A 22,288-nucleotide genomic window follows, 5' to 3' on the forward strand; every position below is an offset into this window, starting at 1 on the left:
TCTGCAAGGTGTTCCGTTTGAACCCCTTCATTCCATCGATATCAAGCTGTTATCTTGGAAAGTTCTGTTTTTAATGGCTATTTCCTCGGCTCGAAGAGTCTCTGAGTTATCGGCCTTACATTGTGATTCTCCTTATCTGATTTTTCATTCAGACAAGGTAGTTCTGCGTACTAAACCTGGGTTCTTACCTAAGGTAGTCACTATCAAGAATATCAATCAAGAGATTGTTGTTCCATCATTGTGCCCTAACCCTTCTTCAAAGAAGGAACGACTTTTGCACAATCTGGACGTCGTCCGTGCCCTGAAATTTTATTTGCAGGCAACTAAAGATTTTCGTCAAACTTCTTCCCTGTTTGTCGTTTATTCTGGACAGAGGAGAGGTCAAAAAGCTTTGGCTACCTCTCTCTCTTTTTGGCTTCGTAGCATAATACGTTTAGCCTATGAGACTGCTGGACAGCAGCCTCCTGAAAGGATTACAGCTCATTCTACTAGAGCTGTGGCTTCCACTTGGGCCTTTAAGAATGAGGCCTCTGTTGAACAGATTTGCAAGGCTGCAACTTGGTCTTCACTTCACACTTTTTCAAAATTTTACAAATTTGACACTTTTGCTTCTTCGGAGGCTGTTTTTGGGAGAAAGGTTCTACAGGCAGTGGTTCCTTCCGTGTAAAGATCCTGCCTGTCCCTCCCGTCATCCGTGTACTTTTAGCTTTGGTATTGGTATCCCATAAGTAATGGATGACCCGTGGACTGACTACACTTAACAGGAGAAAATATAATTTATGCTTACCTGATAAATTCATTTCTCCTGTAGTGTAGTCAGTCCACGGCCCGCCCTGTTTTTACGGCAGGTCTAAATTTTAATTAAACTCCAGTCACCACTGCACCCTATAGTTTCTCCTTTCTCGTATGGTTTCGGTCGAATGACTGGATATGACGTAGAGGGGAGGAGCTATATAGCAGCTCTGCTTGGGTGATCCTCTTGCACTTCCTGTTAGGGAGGAGTTATAATCCCATAAGTAATGGATGACCCGTGGACTGACTACACTACAGGAGAAATGAATTTATCAGGTAAGCATAAATTATATTTTTTTCTTGCTGCGCCACAAAGAGGATTCTATGGCATCAAAAATGTGTAATACACAAAAAAACACAACTCCAAATTGTTTTCAATTTTTTTGTATGTTGCTTGCATTTTGTTAAACAACTTATTTGCTTATTTTGTATTATGAAACATTGCTTTTAGAAATTGAAAATATGTTTTACAATGTTAATCTTAGCTCACTGATTTATTACCTTAATTTATCATATACAAACTGTAATATCAAAGATAAATTTAAAAAAACAACATTTTTTTGTTGTAGAATAAGGTACAAAAATATCAGAAAAATATAAACAGTTGATATTTGAGAATTTGTAAGGATCTTTATGTCTATAATATAATTGGTATGGTGGTCTACTGAAAAATCTTCAACTCGCAATTTAAAGTTATATAGTTCCTTTGATTTTAGAACATTTAAGATCCAGTTATAGCTGATTCCTTAACAAAATCTTTTTCATGTTTTTCTCTGGCTTTAATATAATTATGTAGCATTTAGGGGCAAATATACAACACAGTAACCCAGAATTAGAGGCCCAAATAGCAAAAACCTTAACCGCTACCATGTATGTGCCTTTAGTGCTAAGATAAGTTGGAATAAAGAAAATCCAAACACTGCAAAAAACCAACATACTAAAAGTGATAAATTTTGCATCATTGAAAGTATCTGGTAATTTTCTGGCTAGAAAAGCAACAATGAAACTTACAGATGCCAATATACATAAGTAACCAAGTATGAAATAAAACGTCACGTCTGGACCTTCATTGCACTCAACAAGAATTCTACCAGTTTCTGCATTCATGTTGTAGAAAAGGTGTGGACGTGCTATACTTAGGGATAAGACGCAAATAAATACTTGTATCAGTGAACACACAAGAACAATATATTTGGGTACTTTAGCTCCAACCAGCTTTCGAAAAATGTTGCCAGGTTTCGTGGCATTAAAAGCTACCACAACAATTAATGTTTTAGCCAATAAAGAAGATAATGAAATTGAAAAAGTTATCCCAAAAATAGCTTGCTCTAAGAAGCAGGTCACCTCTTCTGGATGTCCAATGAAGAGAAGACAGCAGAGAAATGAGTATATGAGTGACGTCAGAAGAAGGTAGCTCAGATCCCTGTTGTTGGCTTTCACAATTGGGGTGTCTCGGAATCTGATGAATATTCCCAAAATCCCAGCGGACATAATGGAAAAACAAACTGCTAGAAATGTGAGGACAATTCCAATTGGGTCTTGGAAAGACAAAAATGATATAACCTTTGGGACACAAGTTGTTTTCTGCTCATTTGGCCATTTGTCTTTTGGGCATTTGATACAAACATCCATGTCTGGTGGGAAATAAAAGATATATGCATTATATTACCTACTTTATGTATTATATGTAAATATATATGTGATGTGCAGTATTTTTTATTCATCCTTTTTGTTCACATTTTATAAATTTGAAATCACCATTTTATTTATGTTATTATATAAACATCCTGGTATCTCATGTATTCACTTTTTTAAATAACATTTGCAAAATAAAAATATATAATTAGTAGCTTCAATGTGCTCTTTTTGAATGAGAAAGTGCATATTTTTATTTATAAAAGACTAACCTTTTTGGTTGGAAAACTCTCCTTCTGGACAGGGTACACAATCAAAGCAACAAGCTGGTTGACCTTCCCGAATAGACTTCCTATAACCCGGCTGGCAGCTCTCACTACACACAGAACGTGGTGTCTACAGAAAAGAAAAAAAAAATCACAAACTGTTTAAATATTTCCATATATTTTGGAGGCTTTCAAAAAATAAAAGATGCGATCATGTGATTTCATTGTTGACACTAGGCAAGCCCCCCAGCCTGTGATCCCATATAGAAAGCGGCTAAGGTTTCAGGACAGCTGAATGGTTAGGAAGTTCCATGCCGTCCTAACTGTGCTAAAGTCCATAGAATGGCATAGAACGCCCTAACTGCAGGAAAGGGTTAAATAATTTCATGTTATTACATACATTTTTTTATTGTATTTTCTTTTGGTGCCGAAAGAGAGAGAGCAAGGCCTCCATTAAAAAAACAACAACCTGACAATTCACATATGGGCACAAATTTCCTCTGACACACTCCAATATCTTGTGGAAAGACTCCCCAGAAGAGCGGCAGCTGTTATAGCAGCAAAGGGGAGGAGACAACTCCATATTAATGCCATGGTTTTGGAATGAGATGTCCAACAAGCTCATATAGGTGTAATGGTCAGGGGTCCACATACCTTTGGCCATATAGTGTATATCTGCATATTTGTTTGAGAAAACCTCAACTAACAGTTTCTAATGGAGCAGGGATTCTGGGTAACAACATGCAGATGAGCTTCAGAATGTATTTCTTTTTTGTTTTCAACATCTATTTTAAACATGGACTCCCTTATGTTAGCGCAATGCTACTCTGGGGAGCTTTAAATCATACTATGGATAGGAGAGTACAGCAAGAGAAATTACATAATTATTGGTATGGTGGTCCACTCAAAAATCTTCAAATTTTGTTCAATTAAAGGGATAATAAACCGTATAAGATTGTAATATAAAATGTTTTATTATGTGTGAGTAAAAACAAAAGCAAAAAGAAGAATACAGTTTTGCATAAAGTACCAAAACAATCACGCACACTGTTCATCATCAATTTTTCTACCAAACGTATCAAAACAATGTCTTTACATTGAACTGAGCAAAATACTTGTCTCGTGTAATAAGCTAGTTCTGATAAAAAATAGGATTGTATATATGTACATTATTTATATACTTGAGTGTGTTTGTGTGTGTGTGTATATATATATATATATATATATACACACACACATAAACATATTCTCATACTTATTTTACATTGATTAGATAAAACTTACCTCACTGAACTGACTATCCCAGAGTATCTCATCTTCATTTATAGTTAATTGTTTCCCAGGTGGTTCATTGTAGTTAAAATTTCCAACTTTTTCCGAAACAATTGTCCCATTAGGAAAGTAGATGACATTATATATATCATACGCACTTGATATTTCATCATTTAAGAAGTAGATATCCTGTCCCATTGTATTTGTAAAATTCACTTTTTTGAGAAAAGGATGTAACTATAAAAACAAATAAGAATATATATTTATTTTTGATATATGTAGAATACAAGATATGTAGTGGGTTAATAATTATTTAGTGGTATGATTTAAAATATTTTGGTATATGATGTTTGTTCATTTTGATTATATTGTCAATAGTGAAATTATAAAGCCATTATATAAAACTAGAATGTTTTTTTTTTTAATTTAAATTGCTTTTTTTTTTTTTAAATGTACAGCTTTATACTGGGGTATCTAAAAAAGGCAAATCTAAACAGAAAGCACAATGTTTCTGTTCTAAATTATAAAAAAAACGTTGACAGTCATAGAAAGTGTAAATTATGTATTCAAGCTGTTCTTCTTAGGTAAGAATTGTACATTTGCTCTCAAATAATTTTAAAAACTTACTTAACCTCTTTAGGACATATGACGGAATTTTTCCGTCATAAAACAATTGAGCAAACTGAAAGCTGTGTCCTTAAAGGGTTAAAGGGACATAATACACACAATGTTTCTATGTTCCAAAGATGCGCCTATGTTGAATAAAACCATCTTTTTCTGTGCGAGATATCCCTATTCGGGACGGTACATATGAAAACAAAATCACCAGTCACCAAAAACTCACACAACGTGAAAAATTGTTACTTATCCTTCCCTGTTGATTGCACAAATTATTAATACATAAACATATATACTTATTATCAGGGCTGGAAATTTTCACTAGTTTACTAGCCCTGCACGAGTAAGAAATTGCAGAGGACAAGTAAGAATTTTGTATTTTTTCCTATCTTTAACATTAAGTGGACATTTCCACCCCTGCTTTTTATCCTTATACATCAATAAAACACTACAAATAAGGTGCTATGTAATGCAGAGGCCAAGCTCTTATAAACAGATCCAAAAATATGATGATGAAATGTATGATGAATATGAAGCCTTTACAGACACAATACACACCACTGCCAGCTATCTGAGCTTAAATACTGGTACATGGGCCTGCACAGCATATGTGCGTATGCCACTAGAAAAACAATAATAACTTTTATTAGCAGCATTTTAGATAATGGATGTATTTTGTAAAAATACTTCTATTTAAGATTAAAATGCACCCATGCACATTTCAATTTTGACCTAAAGAATTGTCTATTAAAGGACACTGAACCCAATTTTTTTTCTTTCATGATTCAGATAGAGCATGCAATTTTAAGCAACTTTCTAATTTACTACTATTATCAATTTTTCTTCGTTCTCTTGCTATCTTTATTTTAAAAGCAGGAATGTAAATCTTAGCAGCCAGCCCATTTTAGGTTCAGCACCATGGATAGCGCTTGCTTATTGGAAGCTTACATTTACCCACCAATAAGCAAGCATAACCCAGGTTCTCAACCAAAAATGGGCCGGTTCCTATGCATCACATTCCTGTTTTTTAAATAAAGATAGCAAGAGAACAAAGAAAAATTGATAATAGCAGTAAATTAGAAAGTTGCTTAAAATTGCATGGTCTATCTGAATCATGAAAGAAAAAAATGTGGGTTTAGTTTCCCATTTCCAATTAATTTACTGCACATTGATAGTATTGAAAACCATACTTTAACATTTATAAACCACTGCTGTATTTAAAGTGATTCTAAATCCTTTATCATCACTAGAAGTAAAGGTCACCTTCATTTATCAGTTTTAAAAAAAAACAGATGAAAAAATGCCCTTATTTTGCTGAGACTTCGCTGCTTAGCTAAGCTGCTCTGATGTCCCACGGCACTGCTCATTTTGTCAATGAGGTGACGTTTCCACCTCTTAGCCAATAACTGTGCCCCAGCCTTAAATTGTAACCTCTTGTCACAAACAATTTTCTTGGAATAAACAGAGCTTCTGCCATCTCTGTATATGGGCCTTGAATATATTTATATAAAGTAATCGTGTCCCCTCTCAAGCACATTTTTTCTAAAGAAAACAGACCTAGTTTGGCTAACCTCTCCTCATAGCTTAAATTCTCCAATCCCCTTATTAGTTTTGTGGCGCTTCTCTGAACTTACTCGGGATTTATATAGTGACAGAATTATGCTTTCCTTTCTTGCATCAATGCCTATTTTAACCCCTTAATGACCACAGCACTTTTCCATTTTCTGTCCGTTTGGGACCAAGGCTATTTTTACATTTCTGCGGTGTTTGTGTTTAGCTGTAATTTTCTTCTTACTCATTTACTGTACCCACACATATTATATACCGTTTTTCTCGCCATTAAATGGACTTTCTAAAGATACCATTATTTTCATCATATCTTATAATTTACTATAAAAAAAATATAAAATATGAGGAAAAAATTGAAAAAAACACACTTTTTCTAACTATGACCCCCAAAATCTGTTACATATCTACAACCACCAAAAAACACCCATGCTAAATAGTTTCTAAATTTTGTCCTGAGTTTAGAAATACCCAATGTTTACATATTCTTTTTTTTTCTTTTTTTGTAAGTTATAGGGCAATAAGTACAAGTAGCACTTTGCTATTTCCAAACCATTATTTTTCAAAATTAGCGCTAGTTACATTGGGACACTAATATCTTTCAGGAATCTCTGAATATCCATTGACATGTATATATTTTTTTTTAGTAGACATCCCAAAGTATTGATCTAGGCCCATTTTGGTATATTTCATTCCACCATTTCACCGCCAAATGCGATTAAATACAAAAAATCGTTCACTTTTTTACTAATTTTTTCACAAACTTTTGGTTTCTCACTGAAATTATTTACAAACAGCTTGTGTAATTATGGCTTAAATGGTTGTAAATGCTTCTCTGGGATCCCCTTTGTTCAGAAATAGCAGACATATATGGCTTTGGCGTTGCTTTTTAGTAATTAGAAGGCTGCTAAATGCCACTGCGCACTACACGTGTATTATGCCCAGCAGTGAAGGGGTTAATTATGGAGCATGTAGGGAGCTTTTAGGGATAATTTTAGCTTTAGTGTAGTGTAGTAGACAACCCCAAGTATTGATCTAGGCACATTTTGGTATATTTCATGCCACCATTTCACCGCCAAATGCGATCAAATTAAAAAAAACGTAAAATTTTTCACAATTTTAGGTTTCTCACTGAAATTATTTACAAACAGCTTATGCAATTATGGCACAAATGGTTGTAAATGCTTCTCTGGGATCCCCTTTGTTCAGAAATAGCAGACATATATGGCTTTGGCGTTGCTTTTTGGTAATTAGAAGGCCGCCAAATGCTGCTGCATTTCACACGTGTATTATGGCTAGCAGTGAAGGGGTTAATTATGTAGCTTGTAGGGAGCTTGCAGGGTTAATTTTAGCTTTAGTGTAGAGCTCAGCCTCCCACCTGAAACATGAGACCCCCTGATCCCTCCCAAACAGCTCTCTTCCCTCCCCCACCCCACAATTGTCCCCGCCATCTTAAGTACTGGCAGAAACTCTGCCAGTACTAAAATAAAAGCTATATTTGGGCTTTTTTTGTGTGGTTTTTTTTAGCATATTTACATATGCTGCTGTGTAGGATCCCCCTTAGCTCCCAGCCTCACTGATCCCCCACCAAACAGCTCTCTAACCCTCCCCCTCTGTCTTAATGGGCGCCATTTTGGGTACTGGCAGCTGTCTGCCAGTACCCAGTTAAGTAAAAATATGTGCCTTTTTATTTTAAAAAATGCCCTTTTCTGTAGTGTAGCTTCCCCCCCAAGATCAACCCCCCACCCCTTCCAGGTCCCTTAGCTGTTTATTTACAGCTTTTAAAACATTTTTTTTTTTAACTTTTCCCAGTTTATTTTTCTGTAGTGCAGCGGTTCCCTCCCGCTCCCGCCCCGTGCACGCGCCCGCCCGCCGCCCCCCGTGCACGCGCGCGCTCCCATGCGCGCTCCCGCCCCCCCCCCCGCTCCCGATCCCGCCCCCCTCCACTCCATTCGGCACATCGATGGCCGCCCACCCGCCTCCCAGACTTGCTCCCACCCACCAACGTTACCGGCCACCGATGTCCGGTGCAGAGAGGGCCACAGAGTGGCTCTCTCTGCATCGGATGGCCAAGGGGGGTTATTGCAGGATGCCTTGATATCGAGGCATCACTGCAATAACCGGAAAGCAGCTGGAAGCGTGCAGGATCGCTTCCAGCTGCTTTCCAGACCAAGGATGTACGCCACACGTCCTCGGTCATTAACTGTATTTTTTTTGAGGACATGTGGCGTACGTCCTTGGTCATTAAGGGGTTAATACATGCTAGTATCTTATTAGCCTTTGAAGCCGCTGCCCTGCATTGTACACCCATCTTTAGCTTGTTATCTATTACTTCTCCCAAATCCCTTTCCTCCTCTGTTTGGCTAAGTCTTGTCCCATTTAAATCATACATTGCCTACTTATTTTTGCTTCCAAAATGTAGAACCTTGCATTTTCCCGTATTAAATCTCATTTCCCATTTACCTGCCCATTCTTCTAGTTTTTGCAGATCTCCTTGTAACGCAAGTTCATCCTGCTCTGACCTAATGACCTTACACAACTTTGTATCATCTGCAAAAATAGAGATGTCGCTATTTAATCCTTTCTCCAAGTCATTAATAAAAATATTAAAAAGAACAGGGCCCAGTACTGATCCCTGGGGGCAGAGGCGTCACTAGAAACCACAGGGCCCAGGTGCAAGAATCTAAGAAGGGCCCCCCCCCCACCACCCCTCCCCCTCCAAAAAAAAGGTGAATTTAATACTTTTTTTTTTTTTTTTTACATTTAACACAGAAAAAAATGTGAATCAGATTACATGTCTGCAAAAGGAGGTACCCTGTGCCCACAGTCTGTGAGATGGTCTGACCCCCTATTACTGTATATATATAGTGACACTATTTAACCCCCCAGTACTGTATATAGTAGGTTAGTGACACAGTCTGTAATCTGCCGGTGAGATGGCTGGCCTGACCCTACCTGTCCAGTACTTTATAAAGTGACCACAGTAGTCAGTGACATGGTCCACCCCCCCATACTGTATATAGTGGTACTGTATAGTGACACTGTTTACCCCCTGCCCCCCCCATGCTGTAGTAACAAGGTCTGTAATTTGCTGGTTCCACAAACATACACAGACACACATACACACACATACATGCATAAATACACACACATTCACATACATACACACACACACACACACACATAAACACCAATGGGTAAAACAGAAATACTAACCCCTGTAGTCATGTCACACTCACATGATATCAGTGCAGGCATGTGGTAGGTTACCGTTTTTTATTACAAAATTTTTTTTATTTTTTTTTAGCTGGGCCCCCACCCTCAGGGGCCCAGTCGCACCTGCGACCTCTGCACCCCCTGTAGTTTCGCCCCTGCCTGGGGGAGTCCACTGATTACCTTTGACCAGTCTGAGTATGATCCATTTACTACTACTCGTTGCTTCCTGTCTTTTATCCAGTTATTTATCCATGAACTAACATTTTCAGCTAATCTCTCATGTGGCACTGTATCAAACGCAAAATCTAACTATATCACATCAACTGATTCCCCTTTATCTATATCTTTACTTACTTCCTCGTAGAATCTAATTAGATTAGTTTGACACGATCTATTTCTCAAAATATATGATTTCTAGATAGTAGAATGGCCATGAATGTACAATTATTAAAGGGATATGAAACCCAAAAAATGTATTTTGGGATTCAGACAGAGCATACAATTTTTAAAAAGTTTCCAATTTGCTTCCATTATAAAATTTGCTTAATTCCCATGGTATTCTTTGTTAAAGAGATACCTAGGTAGTTGTCTAGAGCATTGTTTCTCAACCGTGGTCCTCAAGTACCCCCAACAGGCCAGGTTTTCATTATAGCTGAACTAGTGCACAGGTTAAATAATCAGCTGATGGGTGAGAGCAGGTTAGTAACCACGGTTTTACTGATCAGCTGATTATGTCAAGTGTGGAGTGGTTCAGCTATAATGAAAACCTAGCCTGTTGGGGGTACTTCAGATATAACCAATTTTTAAAATGTCAACGGGTTGAACAATAATGGTGCCAAACCGAAATACCGAAAGTGAAAGTTAAATTGACTATGCTGAATATTTTACTGTTCAATGTCTTGAATTTGCCAATGATTTAAAGGGACGTGAAACCCCAAATTGGTCTTTAATGATTCAGATATAGCTTACAATTTTAAACAGCTTTCACATTTTCTTGGTTCTCTTGGTATCTTTTGTTGAAAAGCAAGTTCGTAAACTCAGGAGCTTGCACGTGTCTGGAGCACTATATGGCAGCAGTTTTGCAAGAATGTTATCCCTATGCAAGAGCTGTAGATGGCAGCACTAATTCTTGCCATTTAGTGTTCTAGACCAGTGTTTCTCAACTGCGGTCCTCAAGTACCCCCAACAGGCCAGGTTTTCATTATAGCTGAGCTAGTGCACAGGTTAAATAATCAGCTGATAGGTGAGAGCAGGTTAGTAACCATGGTGTTACTGATCAGCTGATTATGTCAAGTGTGGAGTGGTTCAGCTATAATGAAAACCTGGCCTGTTGGGGGTACTTGAGGACCGCAGTTGAGAAACACTGGTCTAGAACACTAAATGCAAGAAATAGTGGTGTCATCTAGTGCTCTTGCATAGGGATAACATTCTTGCAAAGCTGCTGCCAAATAGTGCTCCAGACACGTGCACACTCCTGAGTTTATGAACTTGCTTTTCAAAAGATACCAAGAGAACCAAGAAAATGTGAAAGCTGTTTAAAATTGTAAGCTATATCTGAATCATTAAAGACCAATTTGGGGTTTCACGTCCCTTTAAATCATTGGCAAATTCAAGACATTGAACAGTAAAATATTCGGCATAGTCAATTTAACTTTCACTTTTAGTATTTTGGTTTGGCACCATTATTGTTCAGCCCGTTGACAATTTAAAAATTGGTTATTTCTGAAATGAACAAAAAAGACAACCATTTTTTCCACTTGGCAATCCTTGGTTTTAAATCATTTCTATTTGTTAGTCTAAATTCACATTCTGTAAATTTAGATGCTAAAGTGGTCCCTTCAAGCAATTATAAACTGTGACATAAAATATTCCCTGTCATTTTGCATTCCAAATGTTTGTTCTATAGTTTAATTTTGTTTCCACCGTTCTATTTTATATATTAAAGTCAGTTTATAATTTCCTTTCGTGTAAAGCTTACATATTTCAACTATATGTCATTCTTCCTATATCCATTGACAGGCGTTTTCTATTTGCTAAATGTAGTACCTAATTTGCATTTAAGAATGAACTTGCCATTGTACAAACTAAATGTATTTTCAAATACAGGGTAAAGTTTATAAGGTTCCAGATTCATAAGGGCCTCTGTATCAATAATTTATTTCATAACCCATAGTAAGACAAATTTATATAAATCACCCTGAGAAAAATTTGGATTTTCATTGCCTATGATCTGTTTAAAGTTGAACTCATTTGTGCTTCCCAATAATAAAATATAACATTTAGTACACTCATGGACTTATTGGCAAAAGGGGGCTCATAGATCAACTAAGTTAATACTAGCTTTTTAATTGTTACAAATAACATTTCTGACTGCAGAGCTTGATTCACATCTTTATTAGATAACAATAAAAGCAATCATCTGTATTGGGTATAGCATTCTTGGCAAAATAATCATCTTGAATTGTATCCTTCCCACAGGTGAAAATAAATGTCCCCAATTGTTTAGATCTCTTTTGATTGATTGTATAACAAGTATAAAGTTAAATGTACAAATTTGATTGTGATTAACATATTTTTTTTATATCTTTATATGTCAGATGATCATTGACCACCTATTAGAAATATCTTCTTGTGTCATCATCTAGTAATATATATGTGTGATTTTGATTTGCTGATTTCATAGCCAGAGGTTTTCCCAAACTGTTGAATTATAAAATGACTCTATCTATATGTATTTTTACGGTTTGTGATAAATTATAGCAAGTAAACTGCATATAATATTAGTTTCACCATAACCTTACAAATCTCTATACCAGAAATTGTTTGTTTTAATAACTTTGCTAAGGGTTCTAACACTAAATTAAACAACAAGGACAGTAGAGGGCACCCTTGACATGTTCCATGCATATAAATTGGTGATGATAATTGGTCATTTAGTATTATATATTGCTGGTAATAGGTTAAATCAGCAAAAATAGCTTTTATAAACTAAAGAGAGAGTTCTCACTCCAGTTAATTATCTACTGTCAAACAAGTGTATAGTGCCAGAATAAATAGCCTTTTCTACTTAAATGTTATTGCACAGGTACATCAGCACCATAGAGGACCAACCCCGAAAAAGTTCAGAATCAGGGCAAAAACATCACAGGTTCTAGATTAACTCTTGTAAATAGCAGTAAAGTATGAAGCTATGTTAGCACTTCCCTTCAGATGCTCACTGCCAGCCCCGGTTCTCCCAGACCGTATCCAGAGACAAGAAATATTGAATGTGGCGGCGCTCTGTCACCTCAGGGGATGCAAACTGCTCTTTTTCTCTGTGAAACCTGCCTTCTTTCACCTCCAAAATAAAAAGTTCACAATGGTGTAGCACGTTTCAAATAAAATGGTAGGCGCACAAACAGGTCATAATCACAGGATTTCAGTTTTAAATCAGCCTTTTATTAAAACCATCACAAGGGTATCTTCCGATGCAGCTTCAGATTTGTGATGGTTTTAATAAAAGGCTGAAATCCTGTGAGTATGACCTGTTTGTGCGCCTACCATTTTATTTGAAACGTGCTACACACAAAGAAGGCAGGTTTCACAGAGGAAAAGAGCAGCTTGCATCCCCTGAGGTGATACAGCGCCGCCACATTCAATATTTCTAGATTAACTCTGTTTTACCAGATTGAGCCCATGGAAATATTTAGCATCACAACTTTTTGACAACTTTAAATATAGGTAATGCAGGGGGGGAGATGTTGGATTACTATTGTTACCTTCTTTAGGGTCAGCAGATAATTTATAGAGTAATCAGTTTATACCACAGTTTCAGGTTATGTTATTTATCAGTTATGTCTAAATCTAAAACCTGGGTAAGATGGAGTCTAGAGTTGTAATCCCCTCACATTTAGTTAGGCCATATGTGTAAATGTATGCTTTTAATACATGTTCTTACAACCAAGTATAGCATGAACAGTATAAAATGTAGTTCAATAATGAAAAAGATGCATAAAACTATAATACAAAACATTATGACCTCAGTATTTGTTTTTGATGTTTTTACCAAACTCAATAGCTTGCTGCTTCTCATTGCAGCTCTACACAGCTGTTCTGTCTCTTATTGCAGACCAGGTACAGTTATGATCTCATGATATTGGGAGGTCTGGCTTTTCACAGGCCTACCACATGCTCCTCTTGGAGTTGTCTACTATATATGTTCCTAGCAAGGCTGGTGCTTGCTTTTCTTATACCCAATCACTCTAGCTAGTGATTGGGTCTACCACCCTGTTGCCAATATCTCCTCAACACCTATGCACCATGATACAGTGGCAATTCTTGTAAGCTGAAAACCAAGGTTTGCTTACTGTTCCTGATTACCAGGTGATTTACCACCATGTATTTGTGCAGTTAAAATATGGATATGGACACAAAGCCTGTGGCTCTGTAATCCAAAGGGTTGGCTGGAGCAGCCCACTGGAGCTTAAAAGGATATTACACAGTATGAGATTGTAATATAAAGTGTTTAATTATGTGTAGTTTTAAAAAAAAATTTTTATATACTTTCATTAATTATTTTGTCCCCCTTTCCTGTAATTTAATTCTATAAAAATGGTTGTTTTTCTAAATTCCACCGAGTTTATGTAATGGTCTCTGCCATGTTTGAATTTAAGCTTTCACCTTGTCTCTCTGTCCTGCTGTGAACAGTTAGGGACAGATATAAAGTAGGCAATAAACTAGATTATACAAACAAGCTTGTGTGGATTTCCACACAGTCTTTTTTAGACAAATTCTATTTTATTGTCTGGTTCATATATCTTTCCCTAATTGTTCTCATCAGAAGACAGCAATAAATAAAAAAAACTAGTTCAAACATGGCAGCGCTCATTAATTTATATAATCTAGAGTACTTTTTATAAACTAAACCTTTACACTTATATCATCAATATTTAAGCATCTAATATACTGGTAAAAATACAACTACATATTATTCAAATGATAATATTTGTTTTGAATACATAATTATGTCTAGCTTATATTTACTGTTTAATGTCCCTTTAACCTACCTAGGCTGAGATTACAAGTGCCACAGTAAATCTAAATTTTTCACTAGCGAAATGCTTTTTACGCTCCTTGGGATCTGCTCATATTACAAGTTGAAAAAATAATTATTTTGCATTATTCTGCTCTAGCGGTTGTCCGAGAAGCTAGCGGGGTTTTCGTGTGAGCGTGCATGTGTTCCACCATAGAGATCAATGGAGGAACAAAAAGTGAAACTGACAAAAAAAAAATGACAAAAAAAAAATGACAAAAAAATTGAAAAACCTAGCATAAGCCCCTAGCCTAATAACCCACATCGCAAACACTAAAACTGTTAACCCCTAAACCATCATCCCCCCACATCACAAACACTAAATAAACTATAAACCCCTAAACCGCCATCCCCCACAATGCAAACTAACTAAACTATGAACCCCATAAACTGCCATCCCCCACAACGCAAAGTAATAAACTAACAACTAAACCCCCTAACCTAACACCACCTAACGTAACACCAATTATAATACCCATAAATTAAATAAAAACTATACTAACTACCTTAAAATAAATAAAAACGTACCAGTAAAATTAAATTAAAACCTAAGCTTACCCTAAAAATAAAACATAACATTAACTAAGAAATAAAGAACCTAGCTTACAAAAAAAAAACTAACATTTACAAAAAAAACAACCTACCATTACAAAAAATAACAAAACCTACCCTGACAAAAAATAACAAAAGCAATTACTAAAATAAAAAAATATTCCAATTATAATACCCCTTAAAAAAAATAAAAGCCACCCAAAAATAAAAAAAACTATTCTAAAAATAAACTGCCAATAGCCCTTAAAAGAGCTGAATGTCCTTTTAAGGGCAATGCCCATCCAAATGCCCTTTTCGGGGCAATGGGTTATTTAGTTGTTTTTTTTTGTTAGGTTTTTTTTGGGGGGTTGTAATGTTAGGGGTTAGGGCAATGCTCTACAAAAGGCCTGTTTAAGGGCTATTGGTAGTTTATTTTTAGAATAGGTTTTTTTTATTTTGGGGTGGCTTTTTATTTTTTAAGGGGTATTAGAATAGGATTTTTTTTTATTTTTGGTAATTTTGTTTGTTATTTTTTGTAATGCTAGTTTTTTTGTAAATGTTAGGGGTTTTATGCAATGTAGGTTTTTTATTTTTTGTAATGTATGTTTTTTATTTTTGGTAATGTTATTTTTTTTATTAATGTTAGGTTTTTTTTTAGGGTAAGCTTAAGTTTTAATTTAATGGTACAGGTAAGTTTTTATTTATTTTAAGGTATTTAGTATAGTTTTTATTTAATGCATGTGTATTTTAATTGGGGTTATGTTAGGGGGTGTTAGGTTAGGGGGTTTAGATGTTAGTTTATAACTGTGTTGTGGGGAAATGGCGGTTTAGGGGGTTAATAGTTTATTTAGGTAGTTTGAAATGTGGGGGGATGGCAGTTTAGAGGTTAATAGTTTTATTTAGGGTTGGTGATGTGGGGGGCGGCGGTTTAGACGTTAATTATTTATTTATTTATTTGTTTATTAATAAAATATTTTACCAGGAAGGATAAAATATTTTATAAATAATTAACGTAAATAAAGTTAATAGTGTAGTTTATGGGTGTAAGTGTACTTTGCAATGTATTTTTGTTGTATTTTGTGCAAATTTTACCAGAGATCTTAGATTGCGGTATGGATTGAAGCAGGAAAAGGCTATTGCGCTAGCCGACTTGTAATATCAGCGGAAGAAAATGAATTGCGAAATCACAATTGCGCTAGTGCAAAATCTATTGCCCTCAATTATAATCTAGCCCCTAGTGGGGTCGTGAAAGCTTACAGGGGTTGTCAATTCCTATAACATCATGTAAGATTAGCCTCATCTGTGCGCTTGAGAGCCCCTCCCAATTGGAAGTACTATTTTTAATATTTTAAATTTCTGCTCTTTCATTTAAAGGGACAGTCTAGTCAAAATTAAACTTTCATGATTCATATAGGGCATGCAATTTTAAACATCTTTCCAATTTACTTTTATCATCAAATTTGCTTTGTTCCCTTGGTGGTATTTTTGAAAAGCTAAACCTAGCTAGGCTCAAACTGATTTCTAAACCGTTGAAAACCGCCTCTTAGCTCAGAGTATTTTGAAAGTTTTTCACAGTTAGACAGTGTTAGTTCATGTGTGTCATATAGAAAACATTGTGCTCACTCCTGTGAAGTTATTTAGGAGTCTTCACTGATTGACTACACTTCATGTCTGTCAAAAGCACTTAGATAAGGAGGCTGTCTGCAGAGGCTTAGATACAAGATAATCACAGAGGTAAAAAGTATATTAATATAACTGTGTTGGTTATGCAAAAACGGGGAATGGGTAATAAAGGGATTATCTATCTTTTTAAATAAGAAAAATTTTGGTGTAGACTGTCCCTTTAAATGATAGAAATATTTTGAGTAATATGTCCCTTTAATGCTCAAATTAAAAAATAAAATTAGGGGGGCGTGTCCGACTATCGACTGAGATGGCTGCTTTTTAATTTGGGCTCTACAGAGGAGATGTTAAAACTGCTGTTTACCACTCCTAAATTCCTCTTACTAAGTCATACTTCAGTTATGTGAAGACATATAATCTATCTGGAAAAGTTTGAAACATTATTTGCTGTTAATTTCAGCCCAGCAGACCAGAATCTGTGAGGTGCGCAGCAGAGGCCTAAGGACGGCTTGGAACCTCACCCACCCCTCCATAGCTCTGATAAATATCAGATATATACCAGCCGGTTGTGCTGAAGATTGACCACACTTCTTGTTCTACTAAAAGAACAACACCTTTCTTGAGTTGGGAAGGGAACCATTCATTTCCACAACAAAGAACTACTAGTCTCCAAGCCGAGAGCTATTGCTAAATATGGATGCCATAAACACATGGGAGCGCAACATGTTGCAACTTATGGAACTCCACTGTCGGGGCTTAAAGTTAGAGCTCTACAACCTCCTCATGCCTGCAGGACTCAGGAAAAAGGCCTTACCCGGAGCGGCATGCTGGCCAGTGAATGAATATGGAGATGGTCTTATACCGCTGAGGAGAGATCGCGGACGGAAAAACACAGTGACTACAGAGGCCCTGGGGGATACTCGGAAGACTCATGCGGGTCAAGAGCCAAACAAAATAGCGGAGGAGGCTATTCCTGACTTGGTAACAAAGAAAAATACTACCGCCTCTGATAACACCTATACCCCAGAGACCACACTCAAGATCTGTACAGGGGACCATACTGAAGACGCGGAGTTGGTCCCTCTTCAACTATTAACAGCATCTCTGGCAGGTCGCTTGCTCAGGCCACCTAGCATTACTAAGACTCTAGCCGCGTGGAAACTGCGATCTCCTCCGGGGATAGAGAAGCCCTTGAAAGTCGCCCGATATGTGAACGACCCTGGAGGTCTAGGCCAATGCTTGGAGCTTTTGCATTACGCATTCAATTACAAAGAGCAGCATTGTCCAGTTGATGCCGGTCTGCATCCCAGACTCGGAGTAGGATAGCACCAGCTGTCCTTTATTGATAGGGACGGCTCCTCTAGGTATGATGAGAACCACTTGTTTCCAACTTACACTGGGGGATTAGATCCCATACTTTTGAGACTGACAAAGAGTGCAATGGTAGAGAAGCGACTTTTGGCCTTTTAAGTTTATAACCGGACAGGCTCAGATTGAGTAAAGGTAGCTTGCGCTCCTGTTATTAGTTAGCATAGAATTTGGTATGAGAGGCCACACTAATATGTACATGTTGAATCTTTGTCTGAGACTTTGATAGCAGACGTGGATAACTCCAGATACACACCTGGACATTTTGTCCCCATGCAGTATCTATACCTTCTAGCCCCGGCAGACTTAAGTACATTTTGTCATTCACACGCTGGTTCCTGTACATGAACTGTCTGGGGAACGCGGATAATTTCTATGTTTTTTGTTTTTTTTCTGTTTTTTTGTTGTTGCTATTATTGTACTCTGTATTGGTATATATGCTGAAATCAGTGATCTGTCTTTACCTAGGCACTCCTAAGGCTCCCTGTTCAATTTAGAATCTTTAGTCATAATGTATGTGTTTAAGATTGTTAACATATATTCACAGTAATATCTGCTCTCTAAGCCCCTACAAACTAGTTTGTACCTATATGTACTATAAGCAGGATCATTCATATTTAGGTACCCTGATGTTAGCATCTACTTGGCAGTGACTATATGCTGCAATTTCTTCTAATCATAAGCCTTTGAGGCTTTGATTCATGCCTTTATGAATTATCCCTTAAAATAATGATATGGTATACAGTATTCTTTAACTTTTATTCCCTAATCTGACTTAGTAGCCTACTGCACCATATGACATAGTATTTGCTTTATTTCTATAATGTGAGGGAGTACAAAGCAGTCAAAGCTGATACCTGAAATCACTGTATATCTATATACCTGCAGATTAGAGATGCTGGATATTTTTGTATAATTGTATTAATAATTGTGTATAGGCTCTAGAGATATGGCTGAAATAAAGTAATCTTAGCCCCCCCCCCTTCTTATCTCTCCTTGATACCCATTGAGGTATTAGTACTTATAGCTTAATTATCCTGCTTAGCTCACACTACAGGCAATGATGGTTCCCTTATAGTTATATATCCTAGCAACATATAATAGGTTCAAAAATGACCCCACTATTCCCTCCCCCTCACACACCCCTATCCAATCCTTCTCTGAGACAGGCGGTCCAAGAGTGGCCGACATTTTCCATTATGGGGGAATTACACTCTGATCAGTTTTCCATTATAAGGGGATGTAGTCTTTTCATTGAGATCGGAATTTGCCATGTATTTGCTTATTTAGACCTGTAAGTTCATATTTGTACTTTGTGTTAAATATTGTTTTATGACAATCTTGTTTAATTTGTTCTAGTTGCATCATACACAGAAAAACTGAGGTAGAACATGTGTATTTTCCCATTACATATACAGTACCTCAGTAGGACTAAATGCCAATACTGTATTTTATTTCATACCCTCTAATCATACATCCTGCAAAGTTATGGATAGCTCTGAAATGGTTTATTGATACTGTATGTTTTACAATGGCTGTATCAACGGCATTTCTGTACTGTTCTTATTTTTTTTCAACCTTAATAAAAAATAAATGTTTAAAAAAAAATTAAAAAAAATAAAATTAGGTTAAAGCCATATCACATTCAAAATATAACTTTGTTCTACCTGACACCTTCAAAATGTATTACAGTGCCTTGTTTCTGAAAAAAGAAACAAATTCCCTTTAAAGGGACATAATACTCATATGCTAAATCACTTGAAACTGATGCAGTATAACTGTAAAAAGCTGACAGGAAAATATCACCTGAGCATCTCTATGTAAAAAAGGGGAAAAAAAAGAAGATATTTTACCTCACAATTTCCTCAGCTCAGCAGAGTAAGTTCTGTGTAAAAAGTTATACTCAGCTGCTCCCAGCTGCAGGTAAAAAAATTAGAAGAAATGAACAGCAGCCAATCAGCATCAGCAGTGCTGAGGTCATGAACTCTTACTGTGATCTCATGAGATTTGACTTAACTCTCATGAGATTTCATAGTAAGCTTCCTTTACCTGATTGGTGAAATAATATGAGAGTGCACGATGCTAGTCCCTTCAGATGTCCCAGGACAAACACACTAAAATGCTGCTTAGAAGTCCTTTACAATGGGAGGTGGCTACTGAGGAACTTTTGAGGTAAAATATCTTTCTTTTTTACATAGAGATGTTCAGGTGATATTTTCTAATCGGCTTTTTACAGCTATGCTGCATCACTTTCAAGTGTTTAAACATTTGGGTATTATGGCCCTTTAAGGTATATTGGGAATTATCGTTACCAATCAATGAAAAAAGTACTGCAGCAGTATCAGCTGTTCTCAAATTCATGCTAGTAAAAATGAAAGGGACAGTCTAGTTAAAATTAAACTTCATGATTCAGATAGGGCATGAAATTTTAAACAACTTTCCAATTTACTTTTAGCATTAAATTTGCTTTGTTCCCTTGGTGGTATTTTTGAAAAACTAAACCTAGCTAGGCTCAAACTGATTTCTAAACCGTTGAAAACCGCCTCTTAGCTCAGAGCATTTTTAAAGTTTTTCACAGTTAGACAATACTAGTTCATGTGTGTCATATAGATAACATTGTGCTTACTCCCGTGGCATTATTTAGGAGTCTGCACTGATTGGCTAAATTGCATGCCTGTCAAAAGCACTGAGATAAGGAGACAGTCTACAGAGGCTTAGATACAAGGTAATCACAGAGGTTAAAAGTATATTAATATAACAGTGTTGGTTATGCAAAACTGGGGAATGGTTAATAATAGACATGTGCATTTCGTTTCGTTCCAAATCAAAATTCGTATGAAAAAATGTCAAATCCGGAGCTTTGGATCGATTCGAATTACCGGAGCACCGAAACTAACGAATAAATCCGAATTAGTTCGGATTTATTCGTTACATTCGGATGGCCATGGACTAATCACAATTACACTAGTATTGTACAGTATATTAGGTTATATCGCTCTGCTATAGGTTACACCTAATATTACAGTACATAATACTAGTCTAATACACAGCACATCCCACCTAACACATACCGAACTTCTGAATTTATGAATCGAATCCGAACCGAATACATCCAAATGTATTCAAATCCGAATGAATCCGAAACAAATCCTTTCGAATGTATCCAACTTCGAATCGATCCGAAAACGAAATTAGAGAACATTTGAATCGATCCGAAACGAACCGAAACAAATTTTTCTGCTGCGCACAAGTCTAGTTAATAAAGGGATTAGCTATCTTTTTAAACAATAACAATTGTGGTGTAGACTGTCCCTTTAAGTTTGAGTGTTTCCATGCAAAAAAGGTGCAGTGTGTCTTAGAATGACCGTTTGTTTTTGTGAGTATAATTTAATGGATCACTAATGAAAGGGTCATCATAGTAAATAAAAAAATGCAGCTAAGCCAATCAGCAAACACTAGTTCCAAAGCTGGGTCATGCGACTATCACTGGTGGTTGGTTAGCAGCTGTTTCTGTTTGATAATAGCAGTTATCTGTGGTTCCTAAAACAGTACTTTAAAGGGACAGTATACACCAATTTCCATACATCTGCATGTAATAGACACTACCATAAAGAAGAATATGCACAGATAATGATCTAAAAATTCATTATATTTATAAACTTTTATAAACTTACTTAGGATCTCTGAGTTTAGCGCTGTTGATGGGGTTAGCTGGAACACCCAGGGAAAGTGGCTAAATTGCAGACACCCCCCCACCCTTTCTGCATATGAAAAGACAGATTATACAAACAGAAGCCAGCAGTAGACTGAAAAAGCGTGTCTACTTCTGACACTGAGGGGCTTGGTTAGGAGTCTGAAAATCTGCACAATGTTATTAAAAAATAAGCAAAACTAAACATTATTACAAAAATACTCCCAGATGGGCTATATTCTGTAAATGGACCATCTACAAAACATTTACTCAAAGATAAATTTGGTGTATAATGGCCCTATAACTATGTGTTATATGCCAATGGTAATAAAATTATATGCTCTAATGAGAGTATGTCATTTTCCCCCTATAATGGCTCTAAGTATTTTTATAGAGAAATATGAAAAAGCAATGATTATGCATGTTAATGGTATTTTGTTGCATAAAAATATCAAGTTAAAGGGACACTGAACCCCAAAAAAAATTTATATTTCAGATAGAGCATGACATTTTAAGAAACTTTCTAATTTACTCCTATTATCAAATTTTCTTCATTCTCTTGGTATCTTTACTTGAAATGCAGAAATGTAAGTTTAGATGCCGGACCATTTTTGGTGAACAACCTGGGTTGTTCTTGCT

At 36.4% G+C, this 22,288-nt stretch overlaps 1 protein-coding gene across 1 annotated transcript; it reads right to left on the reverse strand.

Moving 5' to 3' along the window:
- Positions 1-1,464: 1,464 nt before the first annotated feature.
- On the reverse strand, positions 1,465-17,234 carry LOC128661100 (vomeronasal type-2 receptor 26). The gene is made up of 4 exons (XM_053715275.1): positions 17,205-17,234; positions 3,978-4,202; positions 2,700-2,823; positions 1,465-2,426 (listed from the first exon to the last, which is right to left on the reverse strand). Exons 1-4 carry the CDS (start codon positions 17,232-17,234, stop codon positions 1,525-1,527), a joined length of 1,281 nt encoding a protein of 426 aa, XP_053571250.1. The 3' UTR covers positions 1,465-1,524.
- Positions 17,235-22,288: the final 5,054 nt, after the last annotated feature.

The sequence above is a fragment of the Bombina bombina genome, chromosome 1 (genome assembly GCF_027579735.1).
Source record: "Bombina bombina isolate aBomBom1 chromosome 1, aBomBom1.pri, whole genome shotgun sequence".
In the NCBI taxonomy this organism is placed as follows: domain Eukaryota; kingdom Metazoa; phylum Chordata; class Amphibia; order Anura; family Bombinatoridae; genus Bombina; species Bombina bombina.